At 40.0% G+C, this 19,404-nt stretch overlaps 1 protein-coding gene across 2 annotated transcripts in view; it reads right to left on the reverse strand.

Annotated features, from left to right (window-relative positions):
- Nucleotides 1-19,404, reverse strand: part of dom (domino helicase) — a 479,765-nt gene that overhangs the window by 192,029 nt on the left and 268,332 nt on the right. For both annotated transcript variants that reach the window (XM_070088057.1, XM_070088056.1), the window contains exon 17: nucleotides 16,925-17,137. In XM_070088057.1, the coding sequence (XP_069944158.1) occupies nucleotides 16,925-17,137 (213 nt within the window). The remainder of the gene's footprint in view (nucleotides 1-16,924; nucleotides 17,138-19,404) is intronic.

The following is a 19,404-nucleotide window of genomic DNA, read 5'->3' on the forward strand; positions in this document are numbered from 1 at the left end:
AATACTTGTAGTCTTAATGGTCTTAATATAGGGTGCAAGGTGAATATTTATTTGTAGACAGTCAGGTGTGGTAGGTATTGTAGCCCATCTGGACACCCAGAGTGGCAATGTAAACAAACAGACGAATGCGGCTGGTGGGTTGATACACGTTCATTTCCATATTTGTAAAGCTTATATCATAATACAAACACTTTACTTGTGTACAAATTGTCTCCACGTTGGTAGAGTAGAATAAATAAAGAGAAACACTCCATTCTCATGTAACACACCAATTTTAAAAGGAATGATGCTCTGAGTGAAGGTATATGAAAGGAATAATTTTATACAGTTACCCCCAGTAATACTATTGTGTACACATTTTCTTTGGTGTTGGACTAGAGAAAACATTATTCATTCCAACATTCCGACGACTGCAAAAACATCTCATATTTGTTAATTTATCCTACTGTGGGTGTATTTATCATGTTTATATGTACGTAGTGTGTTTATATAATTTTGAAAAAAAATATCATATATGGATTAAGCAGCATTAACATTTTATACGACATTTAATGCACCTCTGAGTGATTATTATTGTGTGTTATTATTAATATGGCATCTTCAAGACTAATAAGACACTCTTAGTGATTTAAATGTGTACCTCCATGCCAGAACAGTGTGTAAGTTCACTTAGGTACAGGTACACATAAGTATCATTATCAGAGTATATGGGGAAGTGGAGCAGAATTCTTCCTACATAAGCCATGCGTGTTGTAAGAGGCGACTAAAATGCCGGGAGCAAGGGGCTAGTAACCCCTTCTCCTGTACAGATTACTAAATTTAAAAAGAAAAACTTTAGTTTTTCTTTTTGGGCCACCCTGCCTTGGTGGGATACGGTTGGTACGTTGAAAGAAGAAGATATAAAATATGTAATAACTTTAAAACACTTGAAATTTTGTAAAGTTTCCAAACATAATGGAGAAACGATGTGCTCACGGAGAATGTAAACAAACCGGCTGGGGCGTGGTGACCATATTAGAAAGACAGGGGGAGCCGTATCATGAGTTTTGGTCATACGTAATTTGAAATGCTCGTATTAGCGGAATGCCATAAAGCAAAACGCCGTAAAGCAGGGCCCTGCTGTATATAAAGGGAAACAAATTAGAGATGCTGAATTAAAGGCCAGGATCTCTAACATGCAAACTGTCAGAAGTTCTGGACTCAGGGATGGAAAATCATGCTTCACAAATTTCCTGGAGTTTTATTATAGTCACAGAGATGAAATAAGAAAGAAGGGACAGGATACACTGCACCTTCTTCGACTTCAGTAAAACATTTGATACACTACCACACCAGAGATTGGTCCAGAAATTAGAGGAAGAGGCAGGGATCTTTTAAGAAAAGGAAGTATCCCAGTCATTCAGGGAATACAGTGGACCCCCCGCATACCGTTGGCATCACATAACGTTAAATCCGCATACCGATACATTTTATCGCTAAGATTTTGCCTCGCATACCGCTAAAAAACCCGCTCAACGCTATTCGTCCGAGACGCATCTAATGTGCGGCCTGAGCCAGCCTCACATGTTCCACCGGTGGCATTGTTTACCAGCCAGCCTCCGCGGTAACATCTAAGCATACAATCGGAACATTTCGTATTATTACAGTGTTTTTGGTGATTTTATCTGCAAAATAAGTGACCATGGGCCCCAAGAAAGCTTCTAGTGCCAACCCTACAGGAATAAGGGTGAGAATTACTATAGAGATGAAGAAAGAGATCATTGCTAAGTATGAAAGTGGAGTGCGTGTCTCCGAGCTGGCCAGGTTGTATAGTAAACTCCAATCAACCATCGCTACTATTGTGTCCAACAAAACGGCAATCAAGGAAGCTGTTCTTGCCAAAGGTTCAACTGTGTTTTCGAAACAGAGATCGCAAGTGATGGAAGATGTTGAGAGACTCTTATTGGTATGGATAAATGAAAAACAGATAGCAGGAGATAGCATCTCTCAAGTGATCATAAGTGAAAAGGCTAGGAAGTTGCATGAGGATTTAATTAAAAAAATGCCTGCAACTAGTGATGATGTGAGTGAATTTAAGGCCAGCAAAGGTTGGTTTGAGAGATTTAAGAAGCGTAGTGGCATACATAGTGTGATAAGGCATGGTGAGGCTGCCAGTTCGAACCACAAAGCAGCTGAAAAATATGTGCAGGAATTCAAGGAGTACATAGACAGTGAAGGACTGAAACCTAAACAAGTGTTTAATTGTGATGAAACAGGCCTGTTTTGGAAGAAAATGCCAAGCAGGACCTACATTACTTAGGAGGAAAAGGCACTCCCAGGACATAAGCCTATGAAAGACAGGCTTACTCTGCTGATGTGTTCCAATGCTAGTGGTGATTGCAAAGTGAAGCCTTTATTAGTGTATCACTCAGAAACTCCCAGAGCGTTCAGGCAAAAGAATATCCTCAAGGCTAATTTGTGTGTGCTGTGGAGGGCAAACATTAAGACATGGGTCACTAGGGACTTTTTCTATGACTGGTTACACCAAGCATTTGCCCCCAATGTGAAAGATTACCTAACTGAAAAGAAATTAGACCTTAAGTGCCTCCTGGTGTTAGACAATGCCCCTGGTCATCCTATAGACGTGGCAGAGTGACTTTATGGGGACATGAGCTTCATTAAGGTGAAGTTTTTGCCTCCTAATACCACTCCTCTCCTGCAGCCCATGGACCAGCAGGTTATTGCAAACTTCAAAAAACTGTACACAAAAGCTCTGTTTGAAAGGTGCTTTGTAGTGACCTCAGAAACTCAATTGACTCTAAGAGAGTTTTGGAGAGATCACTTTAATATCCTCAATTGTGTAAACCTTATAGGTAAGGCTTGGGAGGGAGTGACTAAGAGGACCTTGAACTCTGCTTGGAAGAAACTGTGGCCAGAATGTGTAGACCAAAGGGATTTTGAAGGGTTTGAGGCTAACCCTGGGAATCCTATGCCAGTTGAGGAATCCATTGTGGCATTGGGAAAGTCCTTGGGGTTGGAGGTTAGTGGGGATGATGTGGAAGAGTTGGTGGAGGAGGACAATGAAGAACTAACCACTGATGAGCTGCTAGATCAACTACAACAGCAATAGGCCAGACCTGAGGAAACTGCTTTGGAGGAGGGGAGAGAGAAATTGAAGAAGTTGCCTACTTCGAAGATTAAGGAAATGTGTGGAATGTGGCTTAAAGTGCAAACCTTTTTTGATGACAATCACCCTTACACAGCTATTGCAAGCCGTGCTGGTGACTATTACACTGACACTGTTGTGAAACACTTTAGGAAAGTCATAAAGGAACGAGAGGTACAGGCCACTATGGACAGATATGTTGTGCGACAGAAGTCCAGTGACTCTGAAGCTGGTCCTGGAGGCATTAAAAGAAGATGGGAAGTAACCCCAGAAAAGGACTTGACACCTCAAGTCTTAATGGAAGGGGATTCCCCTTCTAAACACTAAGACTCTCTCCTCCTCCCATCCCATCAATCATCACCAGATCTTCAATAAAGGTAAGTGTCATGTAACTGTATATGCCTTTTTCAGTTTGTGTGTATTAAAATTAATATTTCATGTGGTAAAATTTTTTTTTTCATACTTTGGGGTGTCTTGCACGGATTAATTTGATTTCCATTATTTCTTATGGGGAAAATTCATTCGCATAACGATAATTTCGCATAACAATGAGCTCTCAGGAACGGATTAATATCGTTATGCGGAGGTCCACTGTACTTGAATAACGAAAGGTAGAGTAACAGTAAGGAATGAGGCATCAGAATGGGAAAGAGTAATGAGGGGTTCTGCAAGGTTCTGTACCAGGATTTTTTTTTTTTTTTAACATGCTGGCCATTTCCCATTGAGGGAAGGCGAGCTAAAAAGAAAAAGAAAAAGAAAAAAACTTTTGTCATCATTCAACACTTTCACAATCATTCAAACATAATCACTGTCTTTTGCAGAGGCGCACAGATGCGACAGTTTAGATGTCATTCCAAACAGAAAATATCCCAAGCCCCACCTTTAACCCTTTGACTGTAACAAGCCTCTTTCTGAAACTGTCATTCTGTCGATAAATTTTTAGAAAAAAAAAAAAAAAAATTTTTCTTATGAAATGATAGAGAATCTTTTCCCAAAGGTAATGACACCAAAAGTACAAAATTACGCTCCTGCGAAGTTAGCAGTCTCGGCGACATATACACATCAGTGATTTCGCCGAATTTGAGCCCTGTTTTTGGCCAATTCTGTTGTTCCGGTTGACCAAACTCATAGCTATTTCTTTAGAACTCCATTTTTTCTATCAATTGAGTACAAGAAACCACCCATTTACCGATTTGAACTACCCAATAAAGTGGTCAGATATTGGCAATTTGGCCATTTTCACGCAAATTAAAAAAGATGCCAGTTTCAAAATAGGGTCCAGAATAAACAATGTAGACATTCTAGGCACTAAAATAACATATCCTCTGTTCATTAATCATGTCTCTATGCCCCTCTTATATTACTATTGCTTTCAATTTTGATTTTTCATTCATACAAAAAATACAAAATTTACTGTTATGCAGACTACTGCAATATTGTAAAAATGGTATAAATAATATCAGTGCACTAGTGAAAGAATATTAGACTCCCCAGTTGATGTGTATTGGACGTGTGGTGTAATTTGCTTACTCCTGAACATTGGTAAAAATCGAACATTTCCACTACTTTGAGCTCAATTTCAAGGTCATTTTCATTGTGAAACTAATCAAAATCATCTCTATTTCTGTAATATGATTTCCATTTTATCACATGAGACCATGAAAACGAGAATACAACAATAAATACAGTGGACCCCCGCATAACGATTACCTCCGAATGCGACCAATTATGTAAGTGCATTTGTACGTGTATGTTTGGGGGTCTGAAATGGACTAATCTACTTCACAATATTTCTTATGGGAACAAATTCGGTCAGTACTGGCACCTGAACATACTTCTGGAGTGAAAAAATATCGTTAACCGGGGGTCCACTGTACTATATGAAAACACACCTCAAAATCGACATTTTAATCCAAAAAAGCGGTCAGTTTTTTTTTCTCATTATGCACTGCGTGCTGCAGGATTTTTTTTATGTGGTGCACACTGACCACACAGACCCATTCTCTCACATGTGGGCCTACCAGCTTTCTCTTGCTTGATTTGAAGCCGCTAGAATTTCTACGTATAAATACGTCTGAAACAGTGGCGCGTAAGATGTATATATACAACCAAAACAGTCAAAGGGTTAACCCTTAAATGGTCCAAAATGTATATGTATGTTCACCTGTGCAGCGGCCCGAATATTTTTTGGAAAAAATAAAAAGCACATTTTTCTAAGTGTTTTAAAATAAAAAATAAAATTAGGGTCAGTACTTATAGAGACATGAGGCCGAGAAGTTGGCACTGGATGCTCACGTGACAGCAACATGGAGTCCTGCCACTTGCAGAAGTGTTGCCAATATACCTTTTTTTCTATTTTTCATATTATTTTGTATAATTTTTATGTTCTGATAATTACAATTTATAGTAGTTCTTGTCATTTCATAACCAATCTTTGTTCTGACACTAGCATTAGGTACTGAAAATGTACTCACATTGTCACAAACAGACAGGTGGACATTTACACCTGCCTTGGCCATTTACTATTGTCTTGGAATATATACAAAGTATTTATAGGTCCCAGCAATGTTTTGGATATGTGGAAGTATATGAAGTAGAAGTAGAAGAAGAAGAAGAAGAAGAAGAAGAAGAAGAAGAAGAAGAAGAAGAAGAAGAAGAAGAAGAAGAAGACGAAGACGATGAAGACGAAGAAGAAGAAGACGAAGAAGAAGAAGACGAAGAAAAAGAAGACGAAGAAGAAGAAGACGAAGAAGAAGAAGACGAAGAAGAAGAAGACGAAGAAGAAGACAACGAAGAAGAAGAAGACGAAGAAGAAGAAGACGAAGAAGAAGAAGACGAAGAAGAAGAAGACGAAGAAGAAGAAGACGAAGAAGAAGAAGACGAAGAAGAAGAAGACGAAGAAGAAGAAGACGAAGAAGAAGAAGACGAAGAAGAAGACGAAGAAGAAGAAGACGAAGAAGAAGAAGACGAAGAAGAAGAAGACGAAGAAGAAGAAGACGAAGAAGAAGAAGACGAAGAAGAAGAAGACGAAGAAGAAGAAGACGAAGAAGACGAAGAAGAAGACGAAGAAGAAGAAGACGAAGAAGAAGAAGACGAAGAAGAAGAAGACGAAGAAGAAGACGAAGAAGAAGAAGACGAAGAAGAAGACGAAGACGATGGCGGCGGCAGCGGCGGCGACGACGACGAGGACGACGATGATGTAAAGTAAAAGGACACAAGTGCAACTAATGTGACATTTATTGTGGCAACGTTTCGCTCTCCAGGAGCTTTATCAAGCCATTACAAACAATACATGGACACAGAGGGTATATAAAGGCTCAGAGTGAGGTGCAATACTAGTGAGGTACCATTTCGATGTTCGCTAGTGGTAGTAGTAGTAGTGGTAGTGACAAAAGTAATACAATATGGTAGAGCAATTAATTCGTACATGAGTAAAAGGATATAAAAGCTATTACTTGGGTAACATAAAAATAGGTTGGACAAATGTAGACTGGAAAGAGGCAGCTTGTTTCAGTGTTCACTCTCTGTAATGTGCTTAGTGTAGTATAACAGGAGAGACTATGTGATGGCAGGGTTTACTGTTTTCAGGAGGATTCTTGCTAAGACTTCGGAGATGGTGAAGCTGCCGTTGTTTTGTTTAATTGTATTTGAAACAGCGATCAGTGCTGATTCGAGGCACTTGCGTCTGCGGAAATTAGTTTCTTTGATCACTAATTGGGCGTCTCTGAATTTCATGAGATGATTGGTGGAATTTCGGTGTTGTACACAGGCGTTGTTCAAGTTATCATTCCTACATGCGTAAATGTGTTCATTGAAGCGGGTGTCGAGGTTTCTTGCCGTTTCACCTACGTAAATCTTGTCACAGCCTCCACAGGGTATAGTGTAAACTCCTGCATTGACTGGTTCGTGGTGCTTGGATTTTGTCCTAGTTAGATCCTTTATTGAAGTGCTAGAAGTGATGGCGACTCTGGTGTTAGCTTGTGAAAGTACTTTTGAGACGTTCAGCGCAACCTGGCTGTTGGGAAGAATTATAACTTTGTTGGGAGTGGTGTTGATGCGTGGGGAATTAATGATCTGAAGAGCTCTTTTCTTGCAGTCTTTGATGAAAAAAGAAGGAAAATGTAACTCAGTGAATGTTTGGTGAATGTATGTACATTCCTCGTCAAGAAACTCAGGACTACAAATTCGGTATACTCTTAGGAAAAACCCGATGATGATGCCTCTTTTGGTCTTGGTATCTTGACTGGAATAGAAGTGTGTGAGATCATTTTTATTGGTGGGTTTCCGATAAACTTGAAATCTTAGGTTGTTGTCTATTTTGTGAATGAGGACGTCGAGGAAAGGTAGCTTGTCATTGGAATCTTCTTCTAGTGTAAACTGGATTGCTGGTTCAACTGCGTTGAGCCTTGCCTGAAGATCCCGTACATCAAAACGTTTTGGAGTTATTACGAGGACATCGTCCACGTAACGTAACCAAGTGATGCTTGAAGGGATGATGTTGGCGAAGTGTTCGGACTCTAGGTGTTCCATGTATAAGTTGGCTAGGACGGCACTTATTGGGGACCCCATTCCCATGCTGTAGGTTTGTTTGTAGAGCTTGTTATTGAAAGAAAAACAGTTGAAATTAACACAGAGTTCAATCAAGTCAACAAAATCTCCGGGAGGTAGAGGAAGATTTAAGGTCCTGATTGACTTTACGTCGTAGAACCTTGATGGCTTTTTTGGTAGGTACTTTTGTGAAGAGGGAAGTCACATCCAAACTGCTTAGTTTCTTGTTACGGATGGAGAGGTTACGGATGCAGTTGAGAAGGTCGCCTGAGTGTTTAAGATGAGCGGGGCTGATGGTCCCCAGAAGGCAGGAAAGATGTTTGGCAAGAACTCCGGCTAGTTTGTGTGGAGCACTGCCTATTCCTGACATGATTGGTCTGAGAGGAATATTGTGTTTATGGGTCTTGGGTAAACCATACATGTGTGCTGGTTTAGGGTTGCTTGGTAACAAGTACAGAAGTTTCTTCCCTTCTCTAGTGCGTTTGAGTATTTGTCTGGTTTTGTATAGAAAATCTTTGGTGAGCGTCTCCCACTGTTGAGTGCTGATGGGTTCGTATGTAGATTGATCATTCAAAAGGTCCATCATTTTAGTGTTGTAGTCACTGGTGTTGAGTATGATGACTCCACCTCCTTTGTCGGCGGTGGTGATGATAATGTTGGGGTCGTTGGCGAGGTTCTTAAGGGCAGTGATGTATCGTCTAGGAAGATTAGAAGAAGGTTCACATAAAGCTGCAGTGAGAAGGCCCTGTATATAACCCTTCTGGAAGTTGCTGTCACTGTGTCTATGGTTCCTGGTAACTAGATTGAGTTGATAGTTAGGTTTGCGTATGTTGGTGGTAAATTTGAGTCCCAGACTCAGTGCTTGTTTTTCGTAGTCGGTTAAGGTGTGTGACGATAAGTTGTTTATCAGGGATTCGCATCCCATTTCCTTCCATCGACTGTTAGTGCAGAGGTACTGAAGTTTGCGATTGAGTTTGATCTTCTGTTGGAGGTTAGCTGTGGTGACTGTGCTGAGAATATGCTCAGCAGTGTGTTGGTCAATCTGAAGATTGGCCCTCATATTCCTTGCAGTTTCAAAGGTTTCCTTAGCGATGTTAGAAAGTTCTTCGGCACATTCAGTTAAGTAAGCTTGGGTAGCTGGAAAGAAGGGGTGCTTGGAGTTGGAAAGTTGTGCAGGAGTAGACTTAGGGATCACCTTCTCTGCCAGGCAATCTTGTAGGAAGTTGTGTCTGTTGCGATAGCTGTGAGCACGAAGAAGGGTGTCCAAATAACAAAGGAGGTGGAGTCGTCATACTCAACACCAGTGACTACAACACTAAAATGATGGACCTTTTGAATGATCAATCTACATACGAACCCATCAGCACTCAACAGTGGGAGACGCTCACCAAAGATTTTCTATACAAAACCAGACAAATACTCGAATGCACTAGAGAAGGGAAGAAACTTCTGTACTTGTTACCAAGCAACCCTAAACCAGCACACATGTATGGTTTACCCAAGACCCATAAACACAATATTCCTCTCAGACCAATCACGTCAGGAATAGGCAGTGCTCCACACATACTAGCCGGAGTTCTTGCCAAACATCTTTCCTGCCTTCTGGGGACCATCAGCCCCGCTCATCTTAAACACTCAGGCGACCTTCTCAACCGCATCCGTAACCTCTCCATCCGTAACAAGAAACTAAGCAGTTTGGATGTGACTTCCCTCTTCACAAAAGTACCTACCAAAAAAGCCATCGAGGTTCTACGACGTAAAGTCAATCAGGACCTTAAATCTTCCTCTACCTCCCGGAGATTTTGTTGACTTGATTGAACTCTGTGTTAATTTCAACTGTTTTTCTTTCAATAACAAGCTCTACAAACAAACCTACGGCATGGGAATGGGGTCCCCAATAAGTGCCGTCCTAGCCAACTTATACATGGAACACCTAGAGTCCGAACACTTCGCCAACATCATCCCTTCAAGCGTCACTTGGTTACGTTACGTGGACGATGTCCTCGTAATAACTCCAAAACGTTTTAATGTACGGGATCTTCAGGCAAGGCTCAACGCAGTTGAACCAGCGATCCAGTTTACACTAGAAGAAGAGTCCAATGACAAGCTACCTTTCCTCGACGTCCTCATTCACAAAGTAGACAACAACCTAAGATTTCAAGTTTATCAGAAACCCACCAATAAAAATGATCTCACACACTTCTATTCCAGTCAAGATACCAAGACCAAAAGAGGCATCATCATCGGGTTTTTCCTAAGAGCATACCGAATTTGTAGTCCTGAGTTTCTTGACGAGGAATGTACATACATTCACCAAAGATTCACTGAGTTACATTTTCCTTCTTTTTTCATCAAAGACTGCAAGAAAAGAGCTCTTCAGATCATTAATTCTCCACGCATCAACACCACTCCCAACAAAGTTATAATTCTTCCCAACAGCCAGGTTGCACTGAATGTCTCAAAAGTACTTTCACAAGCTAACACCAGAGTCGCCATCGCTTCTAGCACTTCAATAAAGGATCTAACCAGGACAAAATCCAAGCACCACGAACTAGTCAATGCAGGAGTTTACACTATACCCTGTGGAGGCTGTGACAAGATTTACGTAGGTGAAACAGCAAGAAACCTCGACACCCGCCTCAATGAACACATTTACGCATGTAGGAACGATAACTTGAACAACGCCTGTGTACAACACCGAAATTCCACCAATCATCTCATGAAATTCAGAGACGCCCAATTAGTGATCAAAGAAACTAATTTCCGCAGACGCAAGTGCCTCGAATCAGCACTGATCGCTGTTTCAAATACAATTAAACAAAACAACGGCAGCTTCACCATCTCCGAAGTCTTAGCAAGAATCCTCCTGAAAACAGTAAACCCTGCCATCACATAGTCTCTCCTGTTATACTACACTAAGCACATTACAGAGAGTGAACACTGAAACAAGCTGCCTCTTTCCAGTCTACATTTGTCCAACCTATTTTTATGTTACCCAAGTAATAGCTTTTATATCCTTTTACTCATTTACGAATTAATTGCTCTACCATATTGTATTACTTTTGTCACTACCACTACTACTACTACCACTAGCGAACATCGAAATGGTACCTCACTAGTATTGCACCTCACTCTGAGCCTTTATATACCCTCTGTGTCCATGTATTGTTTGTAATGGCTTGATAAAGCTCCTGGAGAGCGAAACGTTGCCACAATAAATGTCACATTAGTTGCACTTGTGTCCTTTTACTTTACATACATCTTGTCGGTAATTCTACTAACTTTATTACGACGACGACGATGACGACGATGATGATGATGATGGATATTATTATGTAATATAATAATAGGTAATAATAAGTTCCCTTGAAGCATGAAAAACAAAGTCCACCCCTGACAGTGACATGATGAGATAACATTTGATAAGAGCTGAAGTTTGATGAGCATACGCAAGGGTACAGCAGATAGAAAAGATTATAGGTGACATTTCGCTGGTACACAAACATGTCTGTCTGTCTATTTGTCTGTCAAGCTCCCTGTCTATCCGTCTAGCTCTGTCTCAGAGAGAGCCACAACACGTTTATTCACATCTTCAAGCAGAGCATAGCACTTTGTCTGGATTTTTTTGGTTATTCTAGGTAAATTACACTATGTATACTTGTATTTGTGTGTACCTGTGAGACAGAGATAGACAAAGACAGATTGAAAGAGATAAACAGAGACAGATAGACAAAGATAGACAGAGATACAGAGATAGACAAAGATCGACAGACCCTAAACTTGGGGTTAACATCACTTTCCTCTTAAAAGAGGAGTGTTAATGTGACATTACATCAGTGAATCCTTGGTGTTTGCTGTACTGTTTGCTCTAGCTGGTGCTCAATTTAACTGACACTCAAACAAGGTACTAAGTGTTCCCAGATTTTTTTTAATATGGTGCACACTGAGTGCTAAGACCCATTCTATGCTGACCAGGCATCTCAGGGCAATCGTGCCAAATTTGGAGGCAGGAAAATTAATATATACGTTTGGGGCTAGGGGGTTAAAGTGCAGGCGTTGTACTCCCACCTCCAGGACTCAAGTCTGGCTAACCGGTTTCCCTGAATCCCTTCACAAAATATTACCCTGCTCACACTCCAACAGCTCGTCAGGTTCCAATAACCACTCGTCTCCCTACACTCCTATCTAATACGCTCATGCATGCTTGCTGGAAGTCCAAGCTCCTAGCCCATAAAACTTCCTTTACTCGCTCCCTCCAACCTCCCTATCCCCGCCTTCCTTCTTTCCCCTACAGATTTATACGCTCTCCAAGTAATTCTACTTTGTTCCATTCCCTCCACATGATCAAACCACCTCAACAACCCCTCTTTCGCCCATCGACTAATACTTTTATTAACTCCACACCTCCTCCTAATTTCCACTCTGCATAATATTAACACCACACATTGTCCTTACACACATCTCCACTGCCTCCAGCCTCCTCCTTGCTCCAGCATTTACAACCCATGCTTGACACCCATGTAAGAGTGTTGGTACCACTATACTCTTGTACATTCCCTGCTTTGCCTCCATGGATAACATTTTTTTTTGTCTCCACAGATACCTCAAAGCACTACTCACCTTTTTTCTTTCATCAATTCTATGGTTAACCTCATCCTTCATAAACCCATCTGCTGACAAGTCAACTCCCAAATATCTGTACACATTCACTTTACTCATATCTATGTTCACTTTCAACTTTCTACCTTTACACATCACAATTGTTACTGTTTCTAATACATGGCTCAGTACCAGGACTGTCTTTTTTTTTTTTAACACATGGACCGTTTCCCACCGAGGCAGGGTGACCCAAAAAGAAAGAAAAAAAACTTTCATCATTCAACACTTTCACCATCACTCATACATAATCACTGTTTTTGCAGAGGAGCTCAGATACAACAGTTTAGATGTCCCTCCAAACTGCCAATAGAAAGTGCAGGCACTGTACTTCCCATTTCCAGGACTCAAGTCTGGCTAACCAATTTCCCTGAGTCCCTTCACAAAATATTACCCTGCTCACACTTCAACTGCTCATCAGGTCCCAAAAACCATTCGTATCTCTTCACTCCTATCTAACATGCTCGTGCACGCTTGCTGGAAGTCCAAGCCCCTTGCCCACAAAGTCTCCTTTACCCCTTCCCTCCAACCTTTTTGAGGACATCCCCTACCCCGCCTTCCTTCCCCAACAGATTTACACGCTCTCAAAGTCATTCTACTTTGTTCCATTCTCTCTAAATGATCAAACCACCTATACAAATCCTCTTCAGCCCTCTGAATAATACTTTTAATAACTCCACACCTCCTAATTTCCAGACTATGAATTCTCTGCATAATATTTACACCACACACTGCCCTTAAACAGGACATCTCCACTGTCTCCAGCCTCCTCCTTGCTGCAGCATTTACAACCCATGCTTCACACCCACATAAGTGTTGGTACCATGATACTCTTGTACATCCCCTTCTTTGCTTCCACGGATAACATTTTTTGTCTCCACAGATACCTCAATGTACCACTCACCTTTTTACCTTCATCAATTCTATGGTTAGCCTCATCCTTCATAAACCCATTTGCTGACAAGTTAACTCCCAAATATCTGAAGACCAGGACTGTTACTGTTCTTAATATATGTGAAGGACCTACTCGAGCAAACTGCATCCTGTGTGTCACTCTTTGTGGCTAATACAAAACTATTGATAAGGATAAGAACAATAGAGAACAGTGATTAACTTCAGAGACCTTAACAGATTACAAATGTAGCCAAATAATTGACTTCTTCAATTCAAGTGGAACAAATGCAAAATCATGCAAAATGGAGGTGAAGGCAGACTGAACAGAATACAAAATGGGTAGAAAAAAGCTGCAAATAGTGAAAAGAATGGGGAGGGGGTAAATATAACATGTGTTTTGCCAAAAATACACAAACTATGTCAGCAGCACATGCAAAATTTCTAAACCTCAGACGAGCATTCAGAAACCTGAATAAAGAATCCTTCAGAACCTTGTATAACATACGGTGGGCCAATTATTGAGTGCATGGTCCAGGCATGGAGCCCACACTCAATCAAGCACATGAAGCTCAAAAATCAGGCTAGTACTAGAATGAAGAATGCACCATGAGGAAAGGTTGAAGGAACTGAACATGATGACGTTGACAGGGAAACAAGGGGCATCATGATTATGACAGAATTTTTTTTAAAAGGAACTGATAGGGCAGATGGGGACAGATTAAATTAACTAGACCAATATCAAGAGGACAGAGGTGGAAACTGCAAACACAGATAAGTAACAGGGATGTAAGTAGTATTTCTTTAGTCTCAAAACAGCTGAAAAGTGAAACAATTTGAATGAGGCTGTAGGCAAACAATACACTTCAAGAAAAGGTATAAGACCCTAAAGGCCAGAAATCAATGATACCAATCAGGGTGACCAAGGAGTAAGGGCCAGGAGCAGTCTCAACCCCCACCAACACAACTCAGAGAGGGTGCATATACCTGCTCCTGTGCATGCCAGGAGATGTGACTCGACCCCTGCAACCACATACAGGTGAAAGCATGCATGTACTCTCCATCACTCACAATGCTTGGATTGGGTATAATGCCTACCATATCACCAGGGTCACGCATCAACTGAGTAACCTCTGTAGCCAATGCTTGTCTGGGAAATCTTAAGTGGCCTTCAGAAATCTCAACAAAGAATCATTTAGGGTGCTTTATACAAAATATGGTATGGACCCCACACCTGATGAAGCATAAAAAGAAATGGAGAAAGTGTAGAAGTATGCAGCAAGACTAGTTCCAGAACTAAGGGGTAAGAGGTACAAAGAAAGGCTAAAAGGATTGAATCTAATGACTCTAAGAGGACATAAGGACCTGGGGAGATATAACAACATACAAAATACTCAGAGGAACTGATAGGGCAGACAGGGACAGGCAGTTTGAGAAACACAAAGCAAGTTCTCAGGGGCAGAGCAGGAAGCTAAAGACACAGGAGTCACGAGAATGTCAGAAATTATTTCTTTGATCTGAGGATGGCTGGAAAATTGAATGATGATGAAGTGGTGGAGGCAGACTTCATACATAATTTTAAGACTAGGTACAATAAGGCTCACTAGGTTAGGAGAGTGAATCTGGCAAGCAGCGAGTTGAGAGGTAGGGCCAGGAGCTAAGATTCAACAATGCTCTATGTGATCAGTGTAATTTTCAAAATGTCTTGATTCTTAGTACATGGATAACCTGAGCTCAGTGTAGTTGCAATGAACTTAGAACACATCTACTGCACATAAAAAAAAGTGACACTTGTACTTGTTTCCAGCTGGGTTTTTTTTTTTTTTTTTTGTAAGCTCTGATATTTAATTTTTTTTTTTTAACTCTGATTTACTACTCCTGCAGTACTTAATAATCAAGATGTGTGCTCTACCCCCCAAAAAATAAGAAACTCACATTTAACTTTTTTTTTTTAAAAAGCAAATGATAACTGTGGCCTACCAAACATGACAGATCACAAGACCTATTATGATAGCTGTCAGTACCACTACTGAAGTATGATTAACATATGAAAAATGCTAAATCTCTAACAACCCTTCAATCATTATATTAAAAACAAACACAAAACCCATACAAGCCATTCAATGCTTACTCAAGAACGAAACTCTTGGATTTCCTTCTAACACCTCATGTGTGATGCTAAGACGTGTATGAAATGGTTGCCATGTACTCATGTTAAACCCCTTTTGGAACCCAGTTCCTAAGCCTTCTGTTTATCTATATGCTCTTGTGCTACCATCCACAGGACGGATATGGGGTGCACAATAAACTGGTAGCTTCGGTGTTAATATATTTTTGGTTGCCATGCATACCCTGAGGCTGGTGAGTTCTTGGTAAAGACCAGTTTGGTATGGCAAGGCCCAGCCAGTTTGGTGCCAGCAAAAGGAGGGTCAACCCATTAAAGTTTACTACTGCCACTGCCATTCCAAACATAGGGTCAGGAAACACTAGACAGATTCTCCATCACCATGTGAATATTACACTAAGATGGGAGTGTTGTCAAGAATTAAAACTAACCTGGCTGGCTATGACTGCAGTGACCAAGAACACTGCTCTTACAAACTAGCACAGTATGTGCAGTATGGAAACATTATTGAAGCAATCAGGATAAGCATGACACCAAAACAAGCTTTAAAGGGCCTTATAACTGGTATACCAAGAAAACAATCAGCTTCATTCAGGGACAGACATTTATTTGTGTGATGTACAAGACATTTACAATATTTACATCAGTCTTAAATTCCTTTTGTTTCATTAGTTATTAGCTTTCCAGGGGATAAAAAATCCTGTTTGTCTGTAATGATACTCTCAGAGCACCATTAACTTTGCAATACTGAAAAATAGAAAAATAAATAAAGTGTAAAAACCATAACACCAAGTAGGAACCAACAAAGCTCACAATCCTCCACCATTCTGAACAGTAATTTGGGTTGGGACATTGGTCTTTAGAGTCCCAGCTACATCCTCAAGAGTGTTCCCTTTATCTGCTTCTACTTGTGTTCCGTCAATAGTACTAGAATCCCCTGAATCCCCAACAACATCTACGTCCATGTCCTCCCCATCCCCCCTCCCTAGCTCCCCATTCACAGCCTGACCACTATTATTCCTACTTCTGTCTTCACTTAGGGAAGGAGAATCCGACCCATCTGAAGTTGGAATGGCTAAACCCTGATCCCTGAAGTTGGCCAACTGCTTTCTGCTGAAAGGCATTGGTCGTTCTCCAGGTAATACAGGATTGACATCTAATGTCCAAAGATTAATTTTAACACGTCCACGGGACCTTGTACGTGGACTGTCCTCTGATACTTTACTAAATACAACTCTAGATGAAGGACCTTTGGAACATGAATTTGAAAGTGTTTCACTACCTGCTCCATCCACAGCATTAGTCTCATTATTGTACTTTAATTTTTTCTCTGATGGCTTAAATATTTCATCACCACTGCTTATATCATCTGAGTCAGATATTTGCTCATCCTCACTGTCATCATCCAGGTCTCTGTCAGAATCTGTTGTACTCTCATTAGATGACCTATATTTTTCTTGTCCTTTATATACTTTACGTGGTCGACCCACCCGGCCTCTTCTTTGATTTGAGGCAGGTGGTCGACCCCTACCTCTCCCTTTCTTCTTCTTGATATTGACCTGATTGTGTGCATCTGCTGATGAGTAGGTAAGAAGATCTTCATCTGAATTATGTGCTAATCGCTCCTCCTCCTCCTTCAGGGCTTGCAGACGTCCCAGTTCCCACTCCTTCTTTTGTTGTTCTATCTCTGCAGCCATTCGCTCTGCTTCTGCTGCCCAGCCATCGTCCGAAGATTCTAGGAACTTCATTGCATATTTCTCTACTGGTGATAGCTGAATAAAACAAGAACACAATTTTCTTTTACTACTTCTTTATAAACTAAGCACAGTTTGAAAGTATATCAATATATTTTTCATAAAAAATTTAGTTTTACTGACAAAAATCAGTCATGGATCAATGCTGCATTTAATATATATGTGAAAAATTATGCAAATATGTAAGAAAAGCATTAAATACAGTATAATAATTCATCTGCACAAATATAAAACTTCTATAAAGTAAATACAAAAACTGGAAAATTAGAATTAATGATGAAAATGAAATCAGAGGCACTGGACAGACTAAATCTGAAATACAATTTTGCCATATCAACCAGGCTGTGATGGATATGTGGGGCAGTGGGCCTCCAGCAGCAACAGCCTGGTTGACCAGGCAAGCACTAGACGAGCCTGGCCCACGGCCGGGCTCAGAGAGTAGTCAAACTCTCGGAGCTCTTCACAGGCATATCAAAGGTATGTATACAATTACCAGTTAGTAGGTACAAAAAGCAGAGCATTGTTCATGATTTCCAGTGGCTGTAGACCACTTTTTTTAAATACAGTTCCAGAGTTAACCCTTAAACGGTCCAAACGTATATATACGTTTTTTCAACATCCGAAAGCATGTAAAAAAAAGTAGATCTTTTTCGTTTTACATTTGAAAACATGTAAAAAAACTTTTATCTACATTTCTTTTTGTTATATTTGAAAATATGTAAAAAAAAGTAGATCTACTTTTGTAGCAATACGAATTTGAACGTCGATCTGTTTGGACCGTTTAAGGTTGAAAAAAAAAAAAAACTCAGATTGCAATAACTGCAGTTTTATGTTCTTCCTTTTGATGGTGAAGAAAAACTCTCAGGGAGGCCAGGCAAGAGAATGTAAATACACCACTATACGTATTTCATTAAGGGTCTCTAGGTAATCATTATTTTACACTGAGGTTATTTAACCCTCTGACTGTTGTAACCCCAAATCCGTAAGTGTCTCGTGTCGAAAAATTTTGGAAAAAAAAAAAAAATTACTATTTTTTCTTATGAAATGATAGAGGATCTTTTCCTGATGGTAATGACACCAAAAGTACGAAATTGATAAAAAACTTGCGGAATTACACTCCCGTAAAGTTAGTGATCTCGGCAATACATACGCATCGGCGATTTCGCTGACTTTGAGTCCTATGTATGGCCAATTCCATTATTCCAGTTGACTAAACTCATAGCTATTTCTTTAGAACTCCATTTTTTCTATCAACTGAGTAGAAGAAACCACCCATTTACCAATTTCAACTACCCAATAAAGTGGTCAGAAAATGGCAATTTCACGCAAATTAAAAAAGATGCCAATTTCAAAATAGGGTCCAGAATAAACAATGAAAACATTCTTGGCACTAAAATAACATATCCTCTGTTCATTAGTCATGTCTCCAGGCCCCTCTTATATTACTCTTCCTTTCTATTTTGATTTTTATTCACACAAAAAATAGAAGATTTACTGTTATGCAGACTACTGCATTATTGTAAAATGATATAAATAATATCAGTGCACTAGTGAAAGAATATCAGATTCCCAAGTTGATGTGTATTGGATGTGTGGTATGATTTGCTTACTCTTGACCGTTGGTAAAAATGGAACATTTCCGCTACTTTGAGCTCAATTTCAAAGTCGTTTTCATTGTGAAACTAATCAAAATCATCTCTATTTCTGTAATATGGTTTCCATTCTATCAAATGAGACCAAGAAAACGAGAATACAACTATAAATGCTATAGGAAAATACACCTCAAAGTCGGTGTTTTAATCCATAAAAACGATCAGAGTTTTTTTCTCTCATTATGCACTGCGCGCTGCAGGACATTTTTTTTATACAGTGCACACTGACCCATTCTCTCACATGTGGGCCTACCAGCTTTCTCTATTGAGTATTTATACGTCCGAAACACTGGCTCATAAGACGTATATATACAGCCGAAACAGTCAAAGGGTTAATGAGGACAAGTCTCACAATCAAGGTGAACCCTACATAACAATGAGCAAGGAACAAGTGTCAACAATAACACCATCATCACACTCGCTTGCATTTATGGGAACCTGAATATATATTGCATCACTTATATTTGGCAAGTAATCAACTAATGACTGTCTAATAACAATTATTTGTTTCTATTTCTTATGTAATGGTGGGATACGGCCAGTTCCTTGTGTAACTAATATTTTTTAATAACTTGTTATGTGTAACCTGCATCGATTTAAATTACAAGGAAGGCTCAAGACTACAATATACAT

The sequence above is a fragment of the Cherax quadricarinatus genome, chromosome 23 (genome assembly GCF_038502225.1).
Source record: "Cherax quadricarinatus isolate ZL_2023a chromosome 23, ASM3850222v1, whole genome shotgun sequence".
NCBI classification, from domain to species: domain Eukaryota; kingdom Metazoa; phylum Arthropoda; class Malacostraca; order Decapoda; family Parastacidae; genus Cherax; species Cherax quadricarinatus.